General features: G+C 50.8%; 1 protein-coding gene across 1 annotated transcript in view; it reads left to right on the top strand.

Annotated features, from left to right (window-relative positions):
- The first annotated feature begins 2,923 nt into the window (after positions 1-2,923).
- The window catches only part of B4GALT5 (beta-1,4-galactosyltransferase 5), a 36,062-nt gene continuing 11,630 nt past the window's right edge, over positions 2,924-27,355 (top strand). The window contains exons 1-2 of the mRNA XM_026862328.1: positions 2,924-3,107; positions 24,915-25,049. Of these exons, the coding sequence (XP_026718129.1) occupies positions 2,924-3,107; positions 24,915-25,049 (319 nt within the window). The remainder of the gene's footprint in view (positions 3,108-24,914; positions 25,050-27,355) is intronic.

Below are 27,355 nucleotides of genomic sequence, written 5' to 3' on the forward strand. Positions count from 1 at the left end.
CCGGTCCCCGCGGCGTGGAGGGGCCGCGGGAGGTGCCGGCCGCGCTCCCCGCGGGGCTTCCCCGGGCTGGCGGGGCCCGAGCGGTGCCGCTTCCAGAGGCGAGCAGGGGGGCAGCGAGCCTGGCTCCTGCCTGCCGGAGAGTTTGTTTTGAAGAAGTGGAGTGTTGTCCAAGTGTTCGTGGTCTAAACTCGCTCTCTGGCGGAAATCCTACTCCTTTTGTCAAGTGGGAAGATGAGAAGTGTGTATTTTAGAAGGAGAGCATACTCGTGCCTGTCTTCTTTTCCATAGTGTGCTTCACGGGGACTGGAGTAGCCGTGTGCCAGGTTGGCTAGCACCTAGCGCTGGTGCCAGTGGGGCTGTGCGCCCATCTCCCGTGAGATACGGGAAGACTTGTGCCTCGGAAAGCAGCTGTTGTCTTCATACGGTGTATCTCATTTCTGCAAGGAGCCAAGTCTGGCGGTTTGGCCTTCAACCGAACTTTGGCAACAATTTATTTCTATAAAAACAAACCTTTCAAAAGAAATCTTGCGAATGGGAGTTTCTCCTTGAAATGTCATTGGTGTTGCTCATGCCATTCCTAGCTTGGACATCGCAAGGAGACTTTTTTGTGTGCTTTTCAGGGTGACTTCTGCAGGTTTTTATTTACAGATGATGTCCCTTGGCTGCCACTGGGCTTAGGGAGCCTTTCCTGGGGCAAGCAGGGGTTGCTTGGTGTGTGAAGCCCTGCTCATGGGGCTCGTGTCCTGAGCACAGCCCGAGTAAGGCTGAGCATCCTGGGTCTCCCCGTGGTGGCCCAGGGCTTTGCTGTCCCCATGGGCAGGCCACGAAGCTCCTGGCTGCTGTCCTGCAGGCTGGCCTTGGAGCTGCCAAGCTGCTCTCTTGCGTCCGTTGGAGGACAATTTCACACTGGTGCTAACGGGTAGCGCAGCCGCCGTCTGCTCCCTCTACAAACACAGCCTGACTCGTCCTGTTTATGTGCTGCTGTGGGGCTGGGAAGTTGTGTTATCAGCTGCATCCTGTAGCCCTTTGCAGGGCAGGCACAGGAGATGTCCTCGTCAGGAGCTGTGGTGTGGCGGTGGACAGGCTTCCCTGGGCCCCAGGGCAATATCTGTACAGTTTCAGAAGGATACTTAGCTTATAAGGATGGTTTTGTTTCTTTTTTAGAATTGTCTAATTCTTTCTGTGCTGCTACTGTGTGGTCACCAGTCCTAGAGGTGCTGGAGATGCTGTAGGGTATAAAATGCTATTTAAAACCAGCTCTGTGCCCAGAGGCCTTTTCCTGCGTGGACCTTGGATAATATGGTCACATCCTGCCCTGTGTTCTTGCTGTCTGTGATGCTGGAAGAGGCAGTGAGATGGAGGTGAAGGTGGTCCCTGTTCTACCCGCCCGTGGATGTCAGTGACGTTCTGAGTCATCTCCCCATCAGGTGACAGAAGATCTGCTGCTTTTTTTTTTTTTTTTCCCTCTTTCAGCCAAAAGTGTTCTGTCATGAAAACCCAGCCCAGTATTCCCAGGGTGGTTGGGCTCATCCTCCCAGCACTTGGAGGGAGTTTGTTTTTAGGCCAGAGTGGTGAGGAGAAGCTTGGAAGAAAAGTGAGATAAGACACGAGCAGAGATGGGGATTTTAATAAATCAACTGCGTGGTGTGTGATGGAGAGATGCTGGCAGTGGGGTGTGCTGGGGGCCTTTGGCCAGGCCACTGCTGCCTTGTGGGGTAGGGCTGGGCTGGTTTTCTCTGGTCACTGAAGAGACTGGAGAAGCCTCTCTCCTAAAACTGTCCCTTGCATGATGTGTTGGGGAAGTGACTGAGGAAGGACTTGCAGCTCATCGACTAAACTGTGGGCAGAGGAATGATTAATCCATTCTTGATTGTACCTCAATTAAATAAGAAAAAATCAAAATAAACGGAACCTGAAGCTACAAGCAAGCTTGAACCAGCTGGAGCCTGTGCCTGGAAGGGCTTTCACCTGCCCTGTGCCACAGGCTGCTGGGAAAGGTTGTCTGCAGCAAACCTCTGCTTGCGGGGGTCAGTGGCCAGCAGTGTGAGGGCTGGAGCCATCCTGCCCTGCCTGTGCAGCATCAGCCCCTCTGGGCTGCGAACAGCCCTGCAGTGGGATGGCAGCAAGGATCCGGGCATCCCTGTGGAAGGGTGTGCTGTCACTGTGGCAGAGGATAGAGCTGGGCCAAGCCTGTCCCCAAGCCCTTGGTTTGACAGGGGGGATGAGATACATTGGTGTTCCTGAGGCTTGTTGTGTTTGAGCAGTTGTGCACCAGTGCCAGGAGAAAACTGGGACAGTTGCACTTCTGGGTGCTGTCTCAGCGCATTGGCGTGGAGCTGGCATGCTTGCTGGCTCCCTTGCTGGCTGGAAAAGCTGGAACACTGCTCCTGGTGCCCTTTGGGGATGGGGAAGGGGAGCCCAGCTTGGGCTCTGGGTTGCTTGCTGCCCAGCCAGCAGTTGCATTTGGCTTCTTGCAAACCAGGTAATGCCAGCATGCCCTTGGTCTGCTCGAGACGGAAATGCAGGGAGAAATTAATGTTTACTGTCAGCAAATCGCCACGCTTGGTACCCACAGGGAGCCCAGAGCTTTTGGGACTTATGTTTGCATTGTGCCTGGGGTAGTTCCATATTTCTGTCCTTCAAGGTTTCCTCCTATGGAACTGAAATTTTCTTGTGGCCTCAAATTTGTGCAGAGTAATCCAGTGTAAACAGCCAGTGCTGCCTCCTTCCCGGCGGTCGCATCCAATACCCATGTGTCCTCCCCAGACACACCACCTTAACAATTTACATCCCTGGCCTCCCATAGCCACCTTGGAAATTACTAGGGGCACAGCTGATGGCACAAATACAGCAGCCTCCCTTTTTATTCCATGCTGTTCCCTGGTGCTCGCTCGCTTTTGTCCCTGCCGTGGCTGGAGTGATTATGTGGGTCTGTCTCATCGTGGCCATTGTGCGCTGGATGAGGCGGCCAATTGTTCTGCTCGGTGGTGAGCTGGGGCCGAGGCACGGCGGGGCTGGTGGAGATGCAGCGGCTGGAGGCTCCAGGAGATGCTCTTGTATCTGCGCAGGTCCCTGCTGCCTGCCAGGGAAGCCCTGCGAGGCAGCAGGTACGAGGTGATGCTTGTACGGGTGGGGAGGTCGCTTTTGCTCACTGCCTTGCTCGGAGCTCTTGCGAGCAGCGGTAGCAGGGTAAAGGGCTGTGAGACAGACTGCTTTAATTACGTGCTGTCGCACTGGCCTCATCTTTGGAATAAGCAGATTGACATGGGGTGAACTGTTTTGTCTTGCTCTGGAATCCAGTGTGCACCTCGACAGGTGTTTGATTTTTTTTGCAAGGCTCATTCCTGGCACTGAGGCTCTTGCCCTTCTGGGACAAGCACCCTGTGTGCCTTTTCCAGAGGGAGTGTGCAGAAATGGGCTTGCCAGAGTTATTCTGTCCATATCTGGATCCTGGTGTTGGAGCATGTGTCCTCCAAGGAGCTAAGCTACGGTCCCTGAAAAGGTCTTGTCGTGTTGGTTTTGTGCTCTTTTAACAGGGCCTGGAAAGTCAAGGGAGTTCCTTCCTGCAACTGAAAACAGTAATGCTTTTACAAGCTGATTGCACTGCAAGTTGCTGTTTCATCTTGATAACTCTAGCTACAGCAGTAGGAGTTTGTGAGACCTTGGACTTGGTCCTTGTGCAGAGGGTGGATGCTGCATGGCTGGTAGGAGGAAGGTCAGGGGCCTTCCCTGGTGCTTGGGTAGTGGCTCTTGGCTTTTTCCCTTGTTGTGTCTCCAGGTGTTGGAGACATTTATTTTTTTAAAATTAACTTTGCACAGGAGTCTTGGCTGGATCAGATGTAGAAAAATAATGCAGAGAATTTAAATTATTGGGTGATTGTTACATTTGTGAGACAGCTGTAATTTGCTTTGGCTTTACTTCCTCAAAACTTATCAGAATTGCTCCCGACTGGTCGTACAGGGTATGAGGTAGCAGCATTAGCCCTGAATTCCATTTATGGTGCGAGATCTTTGATTTTGATAGGCAGGAGTGCTTTGAAACACTGTTCCTTCATGCTGCATTTCGGTGGACAGCAGAGTAATGCTGTGGAGACCAGCAGCTTCCTCTGTACAGCTTGTTTGCTGCTTTGGTCTTTTGCAAGAATATTATATGGCTGAATGTGGCTTGTCTAGTATGGTTATTTAATGCACCAGCCTGGCAAATACTAGCACAGAGGAGTTCCACGGGTGAAAATGGCAAAATATTTCACTGCCACTGTCTTGCCCCAGATTGAGGGGACCATGGTACTATGGGAAGTGGTTGAGTTGCCCTTGGTGGTGAGGAACAGAGGAAAAGTGTGAAGGGGGATGGTGCTGTGGGGACACAGAGCTGGGGCTGGTGAGTCCAGGCAAGGCAAGTGGGAGAGTGGGTAGTGCTGCTTTTGTCTTCTGTGTAATTCTCAGGGGTACGTCAGCGGGAGAAGCCTGGTTAGACTCAGTGGCTGGTGGAGAGGAAGGCCAAAGGGGGATGGCAGTGCAGAGTCCAGGGCGAGGGGCAGGGGGACACCGGCCATGGCAGGGTGCTGGTGCCCAGCTCATCCGAGCAGCACACTGGTGGGCCACGGTGGCCTTGCCTCAGCCAGGTGGAGGTTGGGTTCAGGTGCCCTTCTGAGTTTGCTGGCGGCTTGCTGGGTGACTGGGCACTGCCTGAGCGGGGACAGAAGGTGAAGGTACAGCTCTGAATAATGAAATGAGATTTGTGCTGTTGTAGCCCTGGCTTCCATCTTCTAGGCCTTCCCTCTGCAGTGTAAGGGAGTATGGGATCTTACTGTGAAACAGAGGCAGCACTGCCCTCCTTCACCCTCCTCTCACTGAAAGATCAGTATTTCACAACCTAAGGAAGGAACAGCCCAGCTCCACAGCATATGCTAACTGAGGTTTTTGCAGTCATTGGATCTGACAGTGACTGGGGGTAGTAAGAAATCCTTGAGCACTCCTTGATGCAAGAACTTGAGCTCAGAATCTCCTGTGCTGTGTGTGGAAGGAGACTGGTGGCAGCTGTGGGAAGTAGCTTCTTTGGTAGCATTGCTTTCTTCCAGCACTGAGTTGCCTAAAAGGCACATGCAGGCAGGAGAGCGGCTGCAGCCCAGCATGCAGAGAGCTGCTCCTGTGCCAATGCATCCAAGGCACTGGTGGTGCAGAGCATTGGTTGGAGACCACCTTTTGGTCAAGGCTAACAAATGACAAGGTTTCTTTGAGGGCAGGTGAATTATTAGGTTTTTCTTTGCCTGTAGCACCCATGTTGTCTGTCAGGCACATCTGGTTTGGGTTATTTTGCTGGTGGCTCGCTGGGTGTTGCAACTGCAGAGAGTATGTGAAGAGTTCAAGCTTGATCCATCTATCTCTGGAAGGCCTGGATTGTGGAAGCTGATCAGCAATAACAAAAGCTTCCATGTACTGGCTCATTCCTGCAAATTAAATGCTTCAAAACTTAGTGATCTGCAACAGACCAAACCTTAAAGCAAAACTATTAGTGCTGTCAGCCTAGACTTCCAGGAGACCTGATCTTCATGGGATTGGGAAACTGTGGAAAGCCAGGGCTTCAGCAGGCGCTTGGTCACTTCAGGTGGTTGCTGGCTCTGGTGAAGATAAGGGCTCTGACACTGCTGCTCTGTTTCCTGAGCTGATTGTCTGCCTCTTTTCCAGGTGGACTCATTAATTGCATTAACTCAGGCAGCATCTGCTCTGCAGGGTACGATGAACACCCTGGGGACCACTGCAGGGAATGGAGATGAGCAATGTGGAGAGCTGTATGTTTGCACTTGTTCTCATTTGAATGCTGTTAACTGTTGGTGGATTTTAATATCCAAGCAGTGCATGGTGTATTTAAATGCTTAATTTTATTAAGCATTTTATTTTGTGAGTTCTGAGGAACCTCACAAGGGTGGCACCGGTGACCCTCAACCAGTGGTGCTGGCTGAGGTTGATGTGCTGTCAGCTGGGTAAGGCTCTGCAGGGCCCTCTGATCTGCCTGTGACAGCACCAAGGGATAAATAGTCTGGAAGAGAAACTAAGACACAGCTATACAGAGTGAGAAAATCTTTCCCTGAACAGCTTTATTTTTAAAGCATCATTGTTACAATAAAAGGTGTGTTTACTTTGACAAAACCTTTGCTGAGTTATTTTAGTAAAGTTCATTTTCATATTGGCTTTTTCTTCTCCTTTGTACTTGGACTGTTCTGACCGTGGTTTTGTCTGACAGCATTTTAAACACTGGTGTGTTAGGATGGTTAATGTGTGTTTGAAGGTGTTCTAACACCTGCTCTAAATACTGTGGGTATTAGTCTTATTTTGAAAGATGGAGCAGAAAATGTGTAATGGACTGCTGTTGAAATGCAAAAAAAACCCAAATCAAATTTTTGAGAGGTATTTGTGGGTGTGGTTTCTTTGGAGAACATGAAATTGAGACCATTAAAAACACCAGGGCTTTTAGTATTACTCCAGCGCTGCTATTATGGTGAAAGGAAAGGTAGACCAAAAAGCTGATGTCAGTACCTGGCAGGAAAACTGCTCCTGGCCATTCTTCCCTGCTACGTGGAAGGGTCCCAGGGGTAATGGAGGAACAGCATGTGTAACCCCCGTCCTGGTGGGAAGTGTCCTTGTGGGTGCAGCTGTGGTGTGGAGTGTGACAGGTAGGGCAGTGATGCCCTTTTTCCATTACAAAAGGAATTTTCAGAGCTTGCTGGTCTTGCTCAAACTGAAAGTGAAGGAGCAGGCTGTTGTGCCAGGACACAGGCAGGTTTGGGGCATCTGTTGTGCTCTGTAGTGACTGTGAGTATTTTGTATAAAGCCACCAGCTTTAGTTCACCTTACTTGACACTGTTTTTCCAAGGCTTGTAAATATTACTTCAGGGGTGCAAGAAGCTTAGTTTGATCTCTTACCTCACTCCTGGCTACACGAGGGAAGCAAAAGGGGGGTTAGTGCTTGCTTGGACTAAGCTTTAGCTGGAAGTACGTGGCCACATTGGTTGTAACTTCCTAAAGCTTATTTTTCTAGGTTTTTTATTTTGAGGTGTGAAACCAATGTGCTCTTCCTTTTGCAAGCCTGTGGTGGTGTGTGGCATCCCCAGGCTGGCACAAGCCCCTCCAGAGCCCTTGCCCCACATGTGGGTCTTGTCCTGGGGCCCCTCTGAAGAGCTGTTGGGGTGCTGGCCAGCCCCCCTTGCAGCAGAGGGGACCCCAGCCAGGGTATCCATCCCTGTCCCCATGGCCCTTGCTTTAGGGGAAAGGCTGCTTCCAGGGGATGTGTGTTCAGATAGCACCATGGGGTTTTTCCCTGGGTTGTGCCTCAGTTTCCCTGCTCGGTGGGAGCTTGCCAGCTCTTTTCCTGCCCCAATGAGCGGGCGCGTGTCTGTGCGATGCTTTCTTGGGCTGCGTGCTCCAAGCCTGCTGTGTGTGGGATGGCTCCTGCAAAGCTGTTCCCTCCCTGTGCCTTTCTAATCTGAAAGGTAAAGGTTGGGAAATATTTCTGTATGGAGGATGCTGCTGTACACGTAATGGAAGAAAGCAAATATAGGCAACAAGCCCTGTTGCACAGCTGCGGGTTGGACTATGGTATAAGCAGTCTTCAGCTAGTGTTTGTTTGCATATCTAGGGAGTTTTATGGCAAAATAATTGATTGGTTTTACTTGAATGCTATCACCATACAAACAATCAGAGGAACCTCTTGAATCCTGGCACTGTGTTAGCCACCTCCTCTGCTTTGGAGAGGCTGGGGACCAAGCTGGGCTGAAACTTTAAATATGCTGATACGCTGCCAAAAGGCTCCTGTGCAGGAATCAGAGGGTTCCCTGCAACGAGGAGGACAAGCAGGTGGAGGTCTGTGTGATGCCTGTGATAGGGGAGCGTGTACTCTTAATTTATGGTGTTTCCCTCAGCAGCAGGTTAGGAGAGGCTGTCTTGAGCAAGGATTTTGGATGGAAAGTGGCGAAGGGGCTACGTGAATGCTAATGTTTATAAAGTGTCTAAAAAAAAAAAAAGTGTTCAAAGCATAAAGAATAAAAGAGGAAAGCAAACACTGCAGTGCACCAGTCAAGTGAGAACTGATTTTTTTTTTTTTTTTTTTTCCCCCTCACCTACCTGGCAGGAGAAGGAAAGCATTTCAGTCCCTCTTGTGCCCTCTGCGTCAGTGGGCACGCTGGCAGGAGGCTGCAGGCTGTGGCGCAGGAACCTCGGGTGCGTTGTGCAATGGTTGCTCTTGCTAAAATACCCAGGAGTGTGGCCAGCGCTCTGCTGGGGCAGGGCTGGGGGGCTGCGTGGGGTGGGAAGCAAAGGGGAAGCTGCTTGGAGTCTGCAAGTGATGCACAGACCACAGGTAAGCAAACTGGCTGCAATGGCTGTATTCCACGGCAGGAATGCCCAGGGCTGTGGTAGCCTGAAACTTGGGCCACGCCCAAGGCCTCTGGTGTTTTCTGCACTGGGGCTGCAGCGGTCGGCTTCGAGGGAGAAAATAGTGGATATTAAGTTCCTATCAGCAGTCATGGGATTCTCTTGGAGCTGGGGACCCCATGGAGGGGCACAGGGTGGTCCCTGGCCGCAGTAGCCCTGCGAGCACAGCAGCTCCCCAGGAGTGTGAAATGCTTCCACACATGCAGCTTGCTCTTACTCTGCAGTCATATTTTTTTCCCCTCAGTGTTTTTCCAACTCATGTCTTGCTGCCAGAGTCCATATTAATAATGCATGACTTTTTTCTTTTTTTTTTTTTTTATGGTGCTTCCTTCCCAGCATCCCTTTCAGCTGCTGAGTCAGAGAAGATTGTTATAGCAGCAACCTCTGAAGCGGTGAAATGCCCCTGCAATGCTCAACTGCTGTCATTTATCATCCCGGCTCCTCTGCGGGCAGCCCTTTCCCTTGCCCAGCTCTGGGTGAGGATATCGGTGCCAAAAGGCTGATTCCTGCTATGCCAGCTGGTGACTGGTGAGATCTGCTCTGCTGAGCCTTCCTGGCTAGTATTTGATTAAAGCAGATATCGCCTCTGTTGGCTGCTTTTTTTGGTTTTGAAATTCTGTGAAGGTTTTTTTTTTCCTCATCTGCCTGAGACTGTGCTTTGGGATTGTGCCAAGGCCTTTTTTTTTTCTTTTTTCTTTTTCTCCTTACTAATTCTTAAATCAATTTTTTTTTTCCTCCTGTCATTCCCAACCCCCACCTTGATCTGTGCCTGGGCTTTTTAAGGTAATTGAGATTACAGAAGCCACATATGTGTTAACATGGTTAAATTAACTTAAAATCCTTCCAGTGACTGTTGAAACGTGCTTGGCTGCTGGAGGAAGCCTTGAAGCTGCTAATTCAGCACGAAACAGAGATTTGGAGGGTTCCTCCCTCTGGGCTGGGATCAGCTCCCAGGGGGGTCACCTTCCTGCAGAGCTGGTCCCCACCTGCAGGGTCCAAAACCCAGAGGGAAATGGGGACCAGTAGTGCGTTTCAGGGAATTTGTCTTCTAGTGACTCAATAAATACACTGTAATCTCAGGAGCAGATCTCTCTTGTCCCACATCCTAATGTGATTTTCTGTTTGGGGGGGATTGCTGGTGGGGAGTGGGGTCATGCTGACTCCTGCTCCAGGCTGGGAAAGAGCATCCTTGGGGCTGGGAAGGAGCATCCTCATAGTCTTCCCCGACTCAGTATTCTGCCTCTGCACTTTGAAAGACTCACCTTATAGAATTATACCAGAGCCAAGCAGGAGAGAAACAGGGCTCTCCTGGAAAGGAGAGTTTCTTTTTGCCAGACTTGCCAAACTGCCCTTTTCTGTTGTGTCCCACTGTTGGGGATGGCACTAGCATGTGTGCACCCACGCTGGCGTCTGTGCTGGGAAGTGCAGAGGAGTGGAGCGTGGCAGCCTGGGACCCGGAGGGAAGTGGTGCTGCTCTTTCTTGTCATAGCCGGCGAGAGCTGGCCAGAGCAGCCAGACGGTGATGCCACCCTTGGGAGTGGGGTGTGTGCATGAGGGACCCTGGCTGCACATCTCCATCTTGCCCCGACCCAGGCTCTTGCCTGTCCAGCAGCAGGGACAGTTGTCCTTGTCATGGCATGCTTCCCACTTGGCACCCAGGCCTTCCTGCTAAGGCTCTACAAATGCTGTGCTACTGATTCATTCCTGCCGAGGAAGGGGAAACATGACCAATGTGGTATGAAATGCCCACAAAGCTGCAGTACATCCTTGTTCTGTGCTGCAGCCTGGCTCCCTTGCTCAGGGTCAATGATATCTCTTGGTGTGCTTTTTTTTGAGGGCTTTGCTGGCTGTCAGGTGCCCACAGCCCTGGCTGCAGGGCAAGCCCAGAGGGACCCTCCCTGTGCCCTTCAACAGGGAGGCAGCAAGCTCTTTCTGTGGGTGGCTTTTGCCTGTTACAGGGGGAAGCTTTGCAGAAGGATCCCACGAAGTTGTGTATCTTGAATCTGTATGGGCTTGCTGGGTTGGTGATGGCCAGTGGTGTGCCTTCTTGCTGCCGTTGCCTGCTGCCCCAGTGCTTCTGCCTGCCTGAGCCAAGGCCTTGAGGGGCACCTTCACGCTGCAGGCAGCCCTGCTTGCCTGGCAGTGAAACACAATGCCACCCACAACTAGTGAGATGAGTGACTTGCTTCTCAGCTAACAAGATTTAGGTGGATTATGCTATGTATTTAATCAAGGGCTAAGCTCATTGACTTATTTGAAATGGATCAAAGCCCTTGAAAATGCTGGCCTGGAGTCCAGCTACCAAGTGAGAATATTCAGCTGTGTTTCTGTGTGGCAAGGCTTGCTTTCGAAGAAGCTGGGTACTTCAGCAGTCAGGTTTCAGACCTTAGCAGTGCCCAAATGCAAAACCAGATGGGAAAAGTCTGAAGCGATAGGGAGGTAGGAGCATGCAAATGTTGTTAGTCATTCAGCATCCCAGAGGATTTTGGGGGAAAAATGCTTCCTTTTCTAGCTTTCTCTTTGAAACCTGTTTTCAGATATATAAAGCTCTGTGCTGGCAGGTAAGGGAGATGCTCTGGCATTTGGCAGTCAGGCTTCCACCTTCGAGAAAAGCAGCTGTGACTTTTGTGTGAGCTTGTGTAGCTCTGCAGATTCTCCAGTCCTTTCAGAGGGAGCCCCGCACACCCCTGCAGAGGCCACCAGCTGAGTTGGAGCTCACAAGGGTCTCCTCTCCCCTCGTCCTGGTCCCCACAGTAGCATTGCCCTGGGACCCTGTGGGACTTTGGCTGTGGCAGCAGAGGTGCTTGTGCTGGTTGCAGAGGAATAGAGCAGACAATGCTCCTTGCCACTCTTTTAGCATAGAGACACTTGCTTCTTGCGCTGTGTGGTGGGAGCCCACGTCTTGCAGCAGGAGCACCCCATTTCCCAGGGTGGCAGGTTGCCGGCTGTGAGGTCCCGCTCAGCTCGGCACGGGTGGGCGCTGCCCTGCCTGCAGCTTGTCTCGGCACAGAGCTCGGGGTGCCTGGCCCCTGCCTGCAGCCCAGCCTGGCCCACGGAGTGGTGCACAGGGCAGGAGGGGGCCGGGCGGTGGAGGCAGCAGCAGACCTGTGTGCAGTTTGTTTCTGCCTGTGTGCTGAGGTGGGCAGAAGGAATTGTTGCTATAAGCAGATATTGAGGCCAGTTTAAAATGACCTTCCAGTGAAGAGCTGTTGCACTTGCCAGGGTGTGCCTGGAGTGGAAGGGCAGGGGTGTCCAAGGTGCATGGCTAGCTCTTTCTTGCAAGATAAGGGGTTTTTGCTGTGAGAGGTGTGTTGGTGCTTGCAGGTGCCCTGGTCCCCATGCCCACGGTCAGCGTGCTGCGAGCACACCCTGTGCTGCTTCACCTGCGTGCGCCGAGCTGTCCCAACTTAGCTGTGCAAGCTGTTGAAAACACGCCAGCGGTTCAAATCACCTTTCCTCTTCCTTAAAAAGAGAAGTTTATTCCAGTAACCACTTTACATCTCGCTGCCATTTGACATAAGGAGGGCAGCCGCAGCTCACAGCTCTTCCGCTCTGTGAACGTGATTGTCGGCGTTGCCTGCAGAACAGAGAATACCCAAACCAAATGCCTTGTCTGGAGGAGTCTCTGCTGGGGGACGGATACAGGCAACTTCTGCTTTGAGGTGAAACAACCTGTGCAGTTCTCACGCAGCAGCAGGTGCCAGTGCTCCCCACAGCGTCTCTGCTCCTTTCCCCTTGCTTAAAGCCGCGTTGGGGCTTTGCAAACTTCTCTCTGCTCCAATTCTTGGACCTCCGTGTGTTTTTGCCTCGCTCTGTGCTGCAGTGGAGATGATGTTGGAGTAAATACAGGGAGATAAATTCAGCTGTGTCCCACCTGTGCCATAGGCATGGGCTCCCCAGCTGTCCTGTCTCTCCAGGACATGGCCTGAGCCCTCGTGTGTGTCTGGCCAAGCTTCTTGTGTGGCTGACAGGTGCGTGCAAAGTGTTCCTGTGTTTCCTTTATTACTAATCAAACCTGCAAATGAGGCTTTGTCTCAGTTCTCCTCCAGCCCAAACCCATTGTGCATTTTCCTGCCCTAACTTGCATTTGTAATTACAAGAAAGGATTGGTCAAGCATCCTGTTATGTTTCAGAGGCCTTGGCAGGCTTGCTGGTTTGCAGTCATCCTGTCAGCGCTGGCTTCCTGGTGTCTTGTGTTGTATCAAAGGGTCTTAAGGTTTCTAGGCTGCAGCGGTGAGGTGTCTGCCGGTATCTGGCCCTGTTCAGCAGCTCCAGGGCTGTTTGTTCTGCACGTTGAGTTGGGAAGGGCCATAGGATGGGAGCAGATGAAGGGACCTGTGCTGGGAAGGCCGCCCAGCTTCAGGGTGCTCTAGTTTAACCCTGCTTTCACCTAATTAAAAAAGAAAAAACGCCAGTCAACATAGTAATTGTCTCATTTGCTGCTGCGCTGCAGAAAGCTGATAGTGAAACAGGGCTCGCAGTGGGTGCTGACACCAACCCTTTCCCCCCATGCTGCCCTCCCCCAGCTGCGGTCCCCTGCTCAGCCTCGGGCTGTAGCTGTGATGTCCCTGGGTTCTGCCCAGGACACAGGAGATTCCTGGTTGTGACTGGGGCTCTTGGTGTCACATTTGATGGGTACCAAAACCCCACTGATAGAAATTTCCGCACGAAGCTTGTGTCCTGCTATCCTGGTGTAGCAGTGGGCTTCTGGAGTTGGGGTTGGGGGTGTGAGTCCCCTGCCAGCTTGGTTCCCAAGCCTGTAAAATGGCTAAAAACCAGCTTTGATGGAAGAGGACTCTGCTACAGTCAGGGAGAGACTGTACTTGCAGAAGAGCAACCTCTATTACATGTCTCTGCTGTCTCCCGCCTTTGTATGTGGGTAACTGCATCTGCACCTGGCTAAGGAGTGGGTGAAAAATCCCCAAATTGCAGGGTGCTGCTGAAGAGCACTGCCAAGGGCTTGGCTGTGTGGAGGATGGGGCGAGCATAGGAGGATGGTGTTTTGTAGTAATACCCTGGAGAATCAAACAGGACGTGGACAAATGAAGTATCTTGAGTGGATAAACTGGTGTAATATCTCATTATCCAGTGTGAAGGGAAAGGCTGGTGCCTTGGTGAGGAGGGGGATGGACTGGTGTTGGAGGGGTTGGTGTGGCCAGAGTCTGTGGCCTCTTGGGGCTGCCTTGGCCTGGAGGAGTTGCGCCCAGCTCCTTCACTGTGCCCTCCCAAACCTGAGAGTGTCCGCAGTGGCCAACCCTGCCTGTCTGAGGTGAGAGGATATTGCAGAGAGAGAGAAGGTTGTTAAGCCCCTGATGAAGCTGTCTTGGTTCCATCTGTCCTGTGTGGGGACTGCCTGTGCCCGCCAGGGTGGTGCCTGTGCCTGGCTCTGAGACCTCTAAGGAGCTGTTCTGCTGCATCTTTGAGATGCACATTGAGATATGTCGTGTTTTGGTATGTATTTTTAGGATGCAAAGAAAATATGCCATTCCCAAGACTTCATAGCACACTACCCACTTGCAAGTTTAACTTCCCGGTAGCAACGTAGTAGCCAGTAGGAATGAGGGCCAGGGAGACTCCTAAATGGGAGCTGGGTGAGAGAGGGGACAGAAATTGGAAGCTGGTACCTCTGGGCTCTATATGGTCATGGGGGGTTGCTTGGGTAAGGGCAGGGAAGCCCGTGACAGGATCACCACAGCTTCATGTGAGTGAAGGGGCTTCCCCCTCGGTGTCTGAGACTGAAAGCCCAGAGCAGGCAGATGCAGTAGGGAGTGGTGCTGCCTCGGTGCAGGGGGTGGCCAGGGTTTGCATTTAGTTGTCATGTTTCTGAGCCATCCCACCCTCCCCGTTTGCAGGCTGAACGTCTCCTTCAGCTGTGGTGTCTTTCCACTGGGATTTGGTCATGCTGGAGGGTGCCAGCATGCTCCCAGCTTTTTGTGCTGCAGTGACAAAGCACTGAGCTGCTCCCCAGCTCTCACTCTGTCTTGCTCTTGCCTACCCGAGTCCTGTGTGCAGGCTGTGGTAGGGGCTGGAGCAGCCTCTGGGTGCTGTGTGTCCACTCCACCCCCCGTGGATGGGCTGTTGGAGCCACTGTGTCCAAAACCCAGCTCCTGAACCAAAGCTGAGAGACGTGCCCACCTCTTAGAAATTAATTCACCTCCTCGTTTGCCAAGTGCCACCTCCTTAGCCAAGGAGTTTGTGCAGTCGGCAGGCGGCTGGGGCAGCGCAGCCGAGTGGGGGAGATGTGTCCCACGTGGGGCTGGGGAGGGCTGCTCAACCCAGGGAGCACTGGCCTCCTATTCCCAGCGTGTTTATCTTTTCCAAGGTAGCCGGATGTCTGACTCCTGTTTGCAGAGCTTGACTCTTGGGCACAGGCAGGCTGGAATTGATTAGGCTTTTTTTTTTTTTTACCCCCCTGCCCTATTGCTCATATCGTTAAGCGAGTGGTCAGATCCTTTGGTAAACACACAACTCTCTTTTAGAAACTTCAGCTGCTGCTGTGTGTGAGGAGCTTAAAGGTGTTTCTCAGTGGGAGTGGGATGAAGGGGGAGGGGATGTTTGCTGTTCCCTGATATGCCCTTATGTGTGCTTGTCCCTCTCCACAGCTGCGAGGAGGGGTAATAGGGAAGAAATTTGGCTTGGAAGTCCCCAGACAATTGCAGAGCCACCATGTAGATGAGGGCTGATGACTCGGGGCAGGAGAAGGCAATGATGGTTGCCGTCTGCCTGCACTGAGACAGGCAGGGCACCATGTGTCCCATGCTGCTGGGACGCTGTGAGTAGCCAAGCTTGGTGCCTGGAGCCCCACAGCCTGCTCACAGGCAATCTGTGTCGCTGAACTTGTTGAGTTTTTCTACTGTTTGTAGAAACCCGACAAACCTGGTTGGATGGGAGTCTGGAGGGCACCAACTTCTGGTCCTTGCAGTCAGCAATGTCCCCATCACCCCATGGTGGATCCTGAACCCTGGTTACAGCTTCAGCCTATGGACGCTCTTATCCCTGAGCCTGAGCTTGCTCACTTAATAGCCTTGTTTCTGCTTATCTAGGATTAATATGTAACTTAATGGTAGTGCGTTAGGCGCAATTCTGCAAGTGGGGTGCTTGTGGTAAAGGGCAGTGTGAACCTGGTTTCTCATGGCAGGGCACTTTATTCCCAGCTTCCCATGATAAGGTTTAGGGTTTTCTTATGCCTGGCGCCAGGATGGCAGCGCTGTTAGTAAATGTTTGCCATGGCCGGACAGGAGGGACGAGTCAGCAGAGGGAGGGAGAGGAGGGTGATCCTGGGGGGAAGCCACAGGGCATGGTACATCCCTGCCCTGCTCTCCCCAGAGAGGGGGCTGGCATGTGCCGAGCCCCAGTGTCTGGTCCTAAAGTGCATGGCAGAGGTCTGAGGCGTGGGGTGATGGAGTGGAGGGTTTTTCCATTTTCCCCTGTTCAAGGCATCCCAAACAGGCTCTCATGCAATTGCTTTCCTTCTGACGCACAGGAAGGTATCATGCAGGCTGTGATTTGATGTGTAGTCTCTTAGTTAAGTGCTAAATCAGTTCATAGATAGAGGGATGAATTATTTCCAATGAAGTCATTCCCTACTCTGATAATGGAATTGGTTAATGTATTTACAGCAGCTGTATTACCAGTTTGCTTGTCAGGCGGAAGAAAACCATATAAAAACTGTTAAGTATTTCAAGGCTACATAGCGCACAACAAGGCTAATAAATATCTTAGGACATCAGAATTCTAACAAAGTCCCATAGGTAATGGTCTGTATGTTGGAACTTCAAAGTTGCATCTTCTCTCTGATAGCTTTTTTTTTTTTTTTTTTCTGTAAAAACACGACAGCTGTACTGACTGTTTGCAGTGCAGTCTTTAATTATTGCAGACAAGAACAACTCTGAAATCTGTCTGTGGAGGCCAAGCTGCTGTGGATCTTAATGACACTGTATGGTGAAAGTAGCCTTGGCAGAGAGCTCCAGGCTGCTGTCTTTTAAAATCTCTGACAACAATAATCCCACGTGATTGAAGAATTTCAGTTTGGATAATTTTTTTTAGGAGTTGAAAGGGCTGACAGGCTCTCCAGCGGACGAGCCGGGCTGATGCGTAGTGTGGAGGTGGGGCTGTGGCAGTGAGTGCTCCTTCCCTGGCTGCTGAAACAGCTGGTTTCCCAGGACCTGGCAATGTATGGAAAAGAGACCACTACAGGGACAGTCTTGGGGTGTTGCTACAGAGGGACCGCTCCTTAGATGCAATCTCCACAGTGCAAATCATGCTCGCTGCAAAGCAGCCTTTATACTTTCAGGGCAGAAGCAATTGCAGCATACTTTATTTTCACTAGCAGGTACTGACCACAATATTACTCTGTGTGCTCCTGGCTCTGGGCTTTTTAGCCCCAGCGAGGAGTCGAAACACCCAGTGTCCAGTAAGATGGAAGCTGTGACTTCCAGTGGTGGACACTGCGGGCTGGTGAGAGCAGTCATCGTGGTGCTTGGGGGTCGCCACAGTAGGTGCCTTAGTATGGGCTGAGGGTTGTGCTCGCTCTGTGACCTGCCTTGCACCTCCCGTGAGGTGGTTTGTGATATGTCCCCACCGGCACACCCTGCCCTGCCAAGACTGGGGACACGAAGCAGCCAGTGGCTTGGCCTAGGCAAGCACACGGCTGGGGCAAAAATCTCTACCTTGGGTTTTGTGCTTCCAGTAGCAGGAAGCGGGTCTGCTGGGATGCGTGAGTCATGGGCAAACAAGACAGGGAGCAGGACTTTCCTTGTAAATCTTTTTTCTGAGAGACAAAGATGGGGTAAATAGGAACTGGACTATGCTTTAGCCATAAATGGCAGTGGACATTGTGCTGTGGGTCTTGCTGAATGGAGCAAAGAATGAATGCTGTAACCACAAATCCTGTGCCTGCATTTAAGCATGACAGCTGGAAGGGCATATTGTTTCACGCGTGTTAACTGGGATGGTCTAGCCTGGTCTAAGAGGCAAACCAGTGACCAGAAACAACATCTCAGACCCCCGGCTTTGGAACAGCTTGGTTGCAGCAAACATGAGGCTGTACATGTGATAAACCTTTTTGTTCAGCCATGCTGAACTTGTAAAACATGCTTGAAAAATCAGGTCTCTGTCTGGTTTGGGGGAGTATCCTGAACAACAGTCCAATTCTCTTTTCCTCTATCAAAGTCAGGGTGTTAAAACTTCAGACTGTGCAGTTTGTACTGTGTGAACTGAGTCAGTAAATCCGTAACTCCGTTAAGTTGTTTTTATCTTGACAATTTTATGCTCTCCGATGGGTATAGTTAGTTAATCTCCTAATTTGGAAGACTAACAAGTCAGTGATTTCAAAATCTATTTAAATGGTGTGTGATGTATATATAAATTTTAAATCCAAATCCAGCCTGTCTTCTATTCTCTGCCGTGGTCTGGCAGTATTCTAGATTGCTTCAAGTGGTGAAGGACAGCCCCATGAAAGCTCCCTATTGAATGCATTTCCTGGACAGAACCATCCCACATCTCCTTTTTCCTGCATGTCCTAAGGCTGAGGATTTCCTTTCTATCCTGTGATTCCCATGACCTGGGAGACAAGGAGTTGTCATGAGCCACCTATGTCCTTCTGTGGCCTCCTGCTTCAGGGGCAGCCCTAGGAAGCATCTGCCTGCTCTTCCTTTGCCTTGCTTGCCCAAGTGTTCACTTAATACTTTTTTTTTTTTTTTTTTTTAACAAAGCTCTCACTCTGTTTCCTCATCTTGATCCTACGTGAGCATCGGGCTCAGGCGTCAGGATTCCTGCTGCATCGAGATGGTGTCCAGGACGCAGGAATTTCCACCACTTTGTCTCCTAATGAACCTAAGGAACAAATGCTGAACTGTAAATGTTTGCTGTCGGTAGCCAACAGCAGCCTGCCAGTGCTGCCAGCCGGAGAGGTTAGCAACCATTTCACTCCGCCTGCTGAAGAGCCTTTTATTGTGCATTTAACTGTGCGGTGCCCACAAGTGCCCAGTGAGTGCTGTGCTTTTATGCTCTGTGTGCAGAGAAATCTGCTGGCAGCTGATGCTCTTTTTCTCCTTGGAAGCATTTGCGCTGACCCTGGCGAAGGGAAGCAAGATGGGGAGGACAGGCTGGCTGTAGATGGGGAGAGTTGCCCATCGTCGCAGAGGAGGGATGGAAAATAAACAGGAGATGCGGTCATGTGCAATTGCATCTCCTGAACTGCAATTAAAGTAGGAGAGTCCGAATCTCGCTAGGAAGGGTAATATTTAACTTGGGTAAATGCTTGTTATGCTCTGTGCTCTAGCCTGCACATGTCGCTACGCCTCGTCGCAAAGAGGGACTGCAGGGGAGCCCGGGAGTTGAGCTGCTTTTGGGATTTGCAGAGCCCTGGGTGCTCTTACAGCCATCCTCACCGTTACTGCCCTGGTGCACGGATAAACTGTGTCCTCTGGTTTTTCCAACTGCAGCATCGCCTGTGTGGGGCCGATTACGGTCCATAGCAGTGCTGGGGAGCTCAGTGCCATGCACGGCGGTGCTGGGCTGCCCCGGGGTCTAGGACTGTGCCTGGGTGACCTGGAGCTCAGTCCCACCATCAGCCCTAGCTGCTGCCCAGGTGCAGGGCTCCTTCCATGGGTGTTTTGGTGCTGCAAATGCTGTATGAGTTCCCTTGACCTTCCAAGTTTTTCCATGTGCAGATTATGTCGTGCTCCTCTTGCTGTCCTAAAATCAGTGTGGTATTCTTCAAAGTGAGTTGCACAAATATCAGCTCAGCCAGCTGTGGGATTGCAACTGAAAGTTGCCATCTTAAATGGTATTTAAAAAAATTTAGGGACTACTGGAATAATCTCAATTTTCTTCTCCCTTGTCTCCCCAGGGTTATTTTTCTCTAAGACAGTTCAGATGCAAATTCCCCATATTCAGGTTTTGGTCGCGCATCACTGCAGTCGTCCATCTTCCCCACTTGCTTCATGCACGTGCAGGCTGCAAACTTGCCAATTTTGGGGATGGGTGATTTGTAATTACCAGCTCAGTGCTGCTGCTGCACTGTTAATTCTTAGACCACTTAACATATCAAATTATTCCTTCCTGTGCTATTTATAGGCGAAGGGCTAAGTAACAGTCATGGCATTAATATTAAATTCTCTAAAACTAATAGGAACCTCTTATTTAATTGTTCTGGTACTCTGTATGTCTGGGGAATACAGTGCCACTGGAAGGCTAATAGACACAGCGGTCTCATGCTGTGTTAGCAATGGGATGCTGCTGAATTTCCTAGTTAGGTTGTTTATGAGTTAAGACTATTGTAACTGTCTATCTCTTCCTTGGAGGCTTAGTTTGATTAAACCCCTTTGTATTGCTAATGCTAATGGAGCTGAATTGATGCTGGGGATCTGCTGGGAGAGCTTAACAAAAGGCTTAAGGTAGACATGACTCTGCTGGTTTCTCTGTCTCTGGGCCTGCAGGAGGTGTTTGCAGGGGGCAGGATCTCCCAGCTCTGGTAGGGTGCTGGGGTGACCTGAGCACCCATCCCTGCTGCCTGCAGGACCATCACCCCTGGCAGAGTCTCTGTTGCATCTCCCATGAGCAGGCGTCCCTCAAGCTCTGCTGGGTGCTTCATACCTGCGCCAAACGTCTGGCAAAGCAGTTTGCTCAGTGGCAGTTTCCCTGGTTGTACATGGATTTACGACTTGGTTGAGATGTGTGTTCCCGGGGCAGGGCAGGGGCTCGCCCTTGCCAAGATGGGGTCCAGCTGCTCCAGATCTCCGAGTGCTGGCAGGAGAAAGCTGCATGTTGCAGTGAGACTCAAACAGCCTCTCTGCACTTCTGCAGCGCTGATGACTAATGAACAGGGAAAAATGCTGAATGTGACAAAAAAACCCTAAATCTCAAAGCAGAGGAAGACCCACTCCTTCCTCAGGAAAGCCTGACCACCGTGCTGGGCGCTGATACTGCTACGGGCATGCAGGGCTGCTGTGAACTGTCTGGCCCCTCTTCCTGAGCCCGGCACCGGCAGCTGTCTCTCCTGACATGGAGATTGGGGTACCATGCTGTCCTCTGTGCTGGAGGATGCTGGAGGAAGATCCTTTCCTCAGGCGGCGGAAGCGTGTTGGGGTCAGGAGCAAGATGTGTCAGGTCAGTCCCCTTCCTGTGTTGGTAGCTGGCATGGATCACGCTCAGACCTTTTCCGAATCAACTCCCAAGCTGCAAATTACCCTGCTGCCTCTTCTAATACGTATCATCACGATGAAATTAATTTTCCGTGAGAGAGTCAGCTGTTTCTTGATTAGAAGTGCTCTGAAAATACCAACAGAAAAATGATTACAGGAAGCCTTCAGTGCTCATTTATATAATTGAACTTTACCTCCCTGGTTGAAGTCATTGCATCCACTCCTGGCTTGGACAAGCACTTGTCCTCCCTGTTGCTTGTAAGCAGGGATGTTGGGGTGCAGCATCCCGAGTCATGCACTGACCCTGGGGTGCAGCTGTGTGCCTTTGCTTCACTTGGTGGTAAGCTGTAGGTCTGATATCATGGTTTCCACATGTTTAAAGCCCAGCAGGGTTCAGTTGTCCTTTAATGAAATAACAAGAATAATCTTAAGGCAGTCATTTGGGTAAATGGATTCTTAAATTTTGCTCACTTTCTGTGTGGTTAGTGAGGGTCTGTTGGAAATTTGTTGGAAAAGGGGCATCTTCCCACCTGCCCTTCCCCAACAGCAGCAAAAATCCCCCTCCTGTTCTTGTCCTGCTGCTTAGTGGCAGTAGCTGGGCTATTATCACTCTGTGTATGTGGTCTGAAGTGCTGTGTGCTCAAATTGAATAAAGGCAGAAGGCCAATGTAATTTTCAAGATCATCCTATGTGATTAGATTAACAATATCTTGCAACACAGAGAATTGCTTTCTGGCTGAACCCTGTTTCAGGCCGAGCATGCTGTGAGCGTGCCTGTGTGCTCATTCCTCCCCTGGCAGAGGGCAGCGGTGGGGATGCTCAGCATCTCCTTCCTGATGCTGGCTCTGGCACTATGGCTCTAGGAAATGCTGCCTCTCAGGTACAGTGGCCCTGGGCTCTGTAGGGTCAGCCAGGTCAGGCTTAATAAATGTAAAACATGGCCAGTTTCTCATCAGAAGGAAACTGAGGAGCGAGGCTTGAGTCTGGTGCAGTGATGCCCAAATTTAGGTCTGGACCCCAGTGACCCCATGGGCTGCATGGGTATGGGGACTGAAATGATTTTAAATAACGTGTTTTAAATCTGATTTCTGGCTTGCATGAATTGCATGTTCTGGGTAAGCATGTGGTTTAAGAAGTGCATAGTGGCAGAGCTTATCTCATGGTTGTGCTTTGTTTTGGGGTCAGGAAAAGGGGCTCTTGTCCCTGGGCTAAGGTCAGTATGGTCATGGGGGGTTCCTGGTGTTGAGTGTGTGATGCCCTGCTAGCACAGCTGATTCTTGGCCAGGTATCTCCTTGATCGCTCGAGTAAAGGGGTTAATATGTGAAAAGGCAGCTACTGCCTTAAACAAAGCTGGTGTTGTTTGTGCTCGCGCTCCCCTGGGATGGTGGCTGCCGTGACAGTCTGTTCAGGATTCCCACTGCAGCTCCGTGCGAGTCCGACCCAGCAAGCTGTGTCATGTGGCTGTGGTGAGGTCCTGCTCCGTCTGCCCGCCGAGGGAGTGGGGAACAAACGGCGCTTTCACTGTGCCCGGCAAACCTCCCTCTTCCTTAAATTAAGCAGGGGTTGGATGCTGATTTGCCTCCTCTTCTTTCATGCTTCACCAAACCTGGTTCTGCTTTATCCAGCAAGTAGAAGGCATAATGAAGTAGAAAGCTAAATTACTTGTTCAGCATCAGTGAGTTATGCCTCGACACTGACTCAGACTCTATGCAAGCTGGAAGGTACAAGCTTGCTGGCCTCCCTTATCAACAGCCTGGTCCTGATAACCATCAACTTGAGTGGCTTCAGCTACCTTTTGCTCTGTGCAGAGGCAAGGAGCTGTGCCCTGGCTCTTGATTAGCCTTTTGGGTTTTTTGGAAAGGGAGCCGGACAGTCTCTAACCCTCAGTATTTGCTGATGGCCAAGGTGAGACTGAACAGTGCCGCTCTCCCTTACGAGTCTGTGCTCTGCTGTGCTTGCTTGCCTTTGGAGGATGCTGTCCTGTTGCTGGATGCGTTGGATTGTGCTGCCTCCTGGTAGAGCCTCGCAGTGTTTCTGCCTTCAGCTTGGGGTGGGTGCTGTCACTGGGGCAAGATGTTATAAACGTGCCCCAAGCCTCAACCCTTAATATGTTGCTTTTACAACCAAGACAGATCTGGGATGTGGGTTGAAGGAGAAGTTACCAACTTCCACATCTTACTGTGGTCATCTGGAAGACCTGCCCTGTGCCTGGCCAGGCAAGGTCGGTCCAGAACTGCCCTGTGCATCTTGCCCTAGGCCCCAAGGCCATGCCAGCCTGATTGCATCTCTCATTTATTTACCACTAACCTGTAAATAGCCCAGAATAACCATGAACAGCACATTTCTGATAACACATTTTTTCCCCCAGGATCCCATGTCCCTGAGCCCTGGTGGGCAGCTGCCTGGTAAAGCTGGGGCTGCAATGGGGAAGGATGCTGGGGCTGGACTGCTGGTGCCCACAGGTGATGTGGTTTCATGCTGAGCTCCAAGCAGGAGATGAGTCCAAGTGTGAGCATATGAAGGTTTTGGGCTGAGTGTGAGGCTTTGCATGGGGAATTTCAGCTACATTTGTTTCTGGCCTGTGGTGCCACATCAAAATGCCAGCTTTTCCTTGAGCTGTATTCCCTGGGGATCTGCTAGAGCAAATTTCCCATCTTTCTGAGCAGGAGTAGCCCTTGTTGCCTCTCACTGTCATTGCAATAGCAGTATCTTGCCAAGAAAATGCCCCAGAACACACGAATATTTTGTAGCTGTCACTAACCTACCCTGCTGTTACTCTGGGTTGCGGAGCTGGTCCTAGAAGAGATGGGTGAGCAAAGAGGGTTTGAGTGCAGCTTTGGCTGAGGCAGCTCCTGCTTGTTTCTGGTGTAACTGCTGGCTTAAGGTGTCATCGCTGGTTCCAATGTGAAGGGTACATGCGTGGGAAGGGAAGGGCTGGAAAAGGGCATTTAAAATTGCATTTTAAGCCATTTAGTTGCCAAGTGTTTAATGCAGCCGACCCCTTTCTTGCTGAAAACCAAGCAATTCCTCATAGCTCAGAGACAGAATGGGCACAGGCAGCACCTGGGCATGATGTGGGGGCTTTGCTCATGGTGTGGGGCTTCATCACCCTGGGGGGCAGTGCATCAGCATGTGTACTGGTGGGCAGTGTTTGGGGGGACCCTTGCCCTCTGATAGCAGTGCTGCCTCTGGGGTCCCCTATAGTCTGTGCTCCCGGTGACTGCAGTGATGACTGTATCTTCCTGGCACTGGCAGCCGCCGGTTTCAGGTTATTACAGCTTGCAGTACGCTGCTGTAGAAATGACCTGCCTGTGGGATGTTTCCTGGTGACATTTCATTAGTTACTGCCCTCCTCTATGCAGGGTCTCTGTTGTTTCCTTGGCTTAGTGCCCTCTTTATCCCTTCTGGAGTGTCTTTTGACCTGTTTTTTTAATTATTAGTGCAGAACTGACCTTCTAGATCTCCCTTCCTCCCTGTTTTCAAGTTAAGATTATTTTTGTTTTCCTTCAGCCTAAAACTTCACTGCATTGGGGCAGTGGCTGGCCCTGTGATGGCGAGGGGTGCTGTGGTGTGCATGGTGGCCGTCCTGCCGTCCCTGCTGGTGGCTGTCCTGCTGTCCCCACAGGCGCTTTTGGTGACGCAGGGCTGTGCCTGCTGCTGTTTGCTTTGGGGCCTTTCCTGCCAGTGCTGGGTGTCAGCTTAAACTGAAACCTAAGCAGGCTCAGCCTGAGCGGTGCCAGGGCACAGGGTCAGCGGGAAAGGAGCAGGGGAGAGAAACCTAGCTGGGGGGGCTGGCCCCATGGACCCAGGGGACTTGTGCTGCAAAATGCTGCCTGCTCTGGGATGTATGGATTGCCAGTGGGCTCAGACTGGCAGTGGGATGTTTTTTGCTGTGCCCATTGAGGTACCTCTGCCAAACAAGTGTCAGCCCTTGGTGCTGCAGTCTAGGAATGAATACCTTTCTCCAGGCGTGCAGCTTAGTTTCCTGTTATAATGGTATTTCCTAATTAAAGCTGCCTACTTAGGCAGCAAAAGGTACTCTTGTTTAAGCTGCAATGCTGCATTACAGTCTGCATTGTCAGGTCTAGCTGGGTATATTCCCCTTATTAACCAGCCGGTTTCCAAACATGTCCTACGCCTCCGCTTCCCAACTCTGTGCCCTTCCCAGCTCCTGTCGGGCAACTGAGGCACGTGCGACCCGGGCATCCTCCTGGCAGGAGGGAGCTGAAACCAAGCAGAAGGCTGGGAATGGTTCCAAAAGACTCCTGTTTCTCTTTCCTACAAACGCTGGTGCTCATGGAAATAATCTTTTTTTTTTTTCTTTTTTTTATTCCTTGCAGTGAACACCTACCTCTTCATGATGCAAGCCCAAGGCATCATGATTCGTGAAAACATGCGAACGATAGGAGCTCAGGTGTATGAGCAGGTGGTCCGCAGTGCCTATGCCAAGAGGAACAGCAGTGTAAATGACTCAGGTATTTCTTGAATAATTGTCATTTTGATCAAAGGTTCCATTTTCATTGGAAATCAAGTTAACCTGAACCACTCTCACTTGAAGGAATTAATTTATGCTGGTAAATGCAGGGTGGGAACTTTAATTAATTTGCTTCTGGTTTTATTTTTGTGTGTGTGTGTATATATATATATATATATATATATATAAATACATACTATATATAACATAAAAATACATCGTATATATAAAATTACTGTATAGACTATGTAAAAATTATATTCATTTTTATATAGATATGTAAAAAAAAAAAATTAAATGCTGTAACTTGCATATAAGGAGTGAAAATCTTGACAGGTCTCAAGTGATGTGATGTTGAGACAAAAACTTCTTTGCTTTCCAGGAATTCAACTTGTTAGCTTCAACCAGTCTGAGAGTAAACATTTTCAAATTCAGTGCAAGGATCAGGTTTCATATTTTAAAAAACTTCCCAGGCACACGCCTGCGCAGAACCCTGGTTCTGTGCATGTGGAGGAGCCTGTGCTCACAAGCTTCACTCTTCCCATGCAAGGGTGAACTGAGATGACTTGGCTGGAGATCTGCCACAAATAATATATTGAACTTTGGGCGGAATGCAAGGAGTGGAGTTGCAGGCTTCCACTCCCAGGCTGTTCATCATCCATGATATAAAGCTGATAACAGGGTTACAAGTTTTGGTGTAAATATGGTACAGTGAAGCATAAACGCACATGGCTGTGTATAAGCCAGGGTGAGGCATTGCCTTTGGTCTGGTGTGACACCGAGCATGTACCTTCCCTGCTGACACCTCACTGGTGCAGTTGGCATCAGGCTGTACCGGGGAGCTCAGCTCCTCCGCTATGAGGGTTCATCAGCAGGGACTGATGAACTACAAAGCAAGCTTATTTCCTTATTAATAAAAAATACAAGCCATGTCCTTGCTGCCCAGCCTGCTGAGGAGTAGGTGGTGTGGCCACCAGTTCAGCTGTACTCTGACCAGGGATGGGCACAGGAGAGGAATTATCAACTTGCGCAAGAGATCGACACCCTGGGTCACATCCTCTTTGTGCCAAAGACGTCCAGGGCTGCCAGCCCAGGCTATTTTTAAGGCTGGAAACATCAAGTAAAGCAGGCGCAGGGTGAGGAAGTAGCTGACTGCCCGAGGGGAGGAGGGTTAGAGCTCCACTGCTGCTGCTTGTGTTGATAAGAGCCTATGTCCTGCTGCAATCCTGGCCCTTGGGGTTCTGAGCCCTGTAAAAATCTGTTGGGTGCTCCTGCTGTCTGCAGCATATAGGGAAATGGTTACCACAGTAGTGTCACTGATAATGGTACTCCAACAACTGAAATAACGTGCTTTGCTCAGGCCTCTTGTCCATCCCAGCTGAGCAGGCATGGGCTGATACCCCTCCTGCCCCGAGAACATATACAAGCAATGTGCACCATCCTTGGGCGAACTTCCCCCCAAAGCAGACGCATGACAGGTGGCAGTGACATTTGGAAGGCATGTGGTACTGTGGCCACAAGGATTATGTTAACAGCAGGATTGGCAGCTTCCCTCCCCATCTTGGTTTTCAGGTGCCTCAGTGGGATCTGAGTGGGTCATGCTGCCTGGTTGAGTGCCTCCTCCCCATGCTGCTTCAGGTAGTGTGATGGCTGGGAGAGCAAACCCACCTGCTCTGGCTGCAGGGAGGGACCCAGCAAAGGCCTTGGCTATCCCTGTCACAACTCAGAGCTGCTGGGAGCAGCTCCCGGGCTCTCCTGCCCCCATCCTACCATGCAGGCAGCAGTGGGTGTCACATCCCTGCATCCCCTCTCCTCCTGGGAGAGGCATGTGGAGCAGGGGCAGGGATGCTGCTGTGAGGGATGAGCTAGCACAAATCACAAACCAATTTGGGCAGTAGAACACCGGTGGACCCTTTTTGGTGGTCCCTGCTCCAGCTGTGTGAGAGCGCTGGGAGGCAGGAGGATGCTTTCGGAGCTGCAACCTCTCCTGCACAGCATGCGGGTCTCAGCAAGGGGCTGGGGGGGAGCAGCTCTTTGTGCAGTGCTGCCTTGTGTGTGTGTGTGTGTGTGTGTGTGTTCTCCTGGGACCTGGGGCTTTGCTTTAATTTCTGGGTAGCTTCCTTAAGAATGAAATATCCCACCCTGAATGTCAAGGTGGCTAAGCACAGTATGGTCTGCTGCAAGCACAGTGTGCCTGCCCCCATTCATCTGCACTTACTCTTTGCCCTTAGCTTTTTTTCCTCTTGTATTAAAATGAGGAAGTAATTTATATGTATTTCAGCATTTGCTAATAGATGTAATAATAGG

This window comes from Athene cunicularia (genome assembly GCF_003259725.1).
Source record: "Athene cunicularia isolate RWA chromosome 20 unlocalized genomic scaffold, athCun1 chr20_part1, whole genome shotgun sequence".
Taxonomy (NCBI): Eukaryota; Metazoa; Chordata; class Aves; order Strigiformes; family Strigidae; genus Athene; species Athene cunicularia.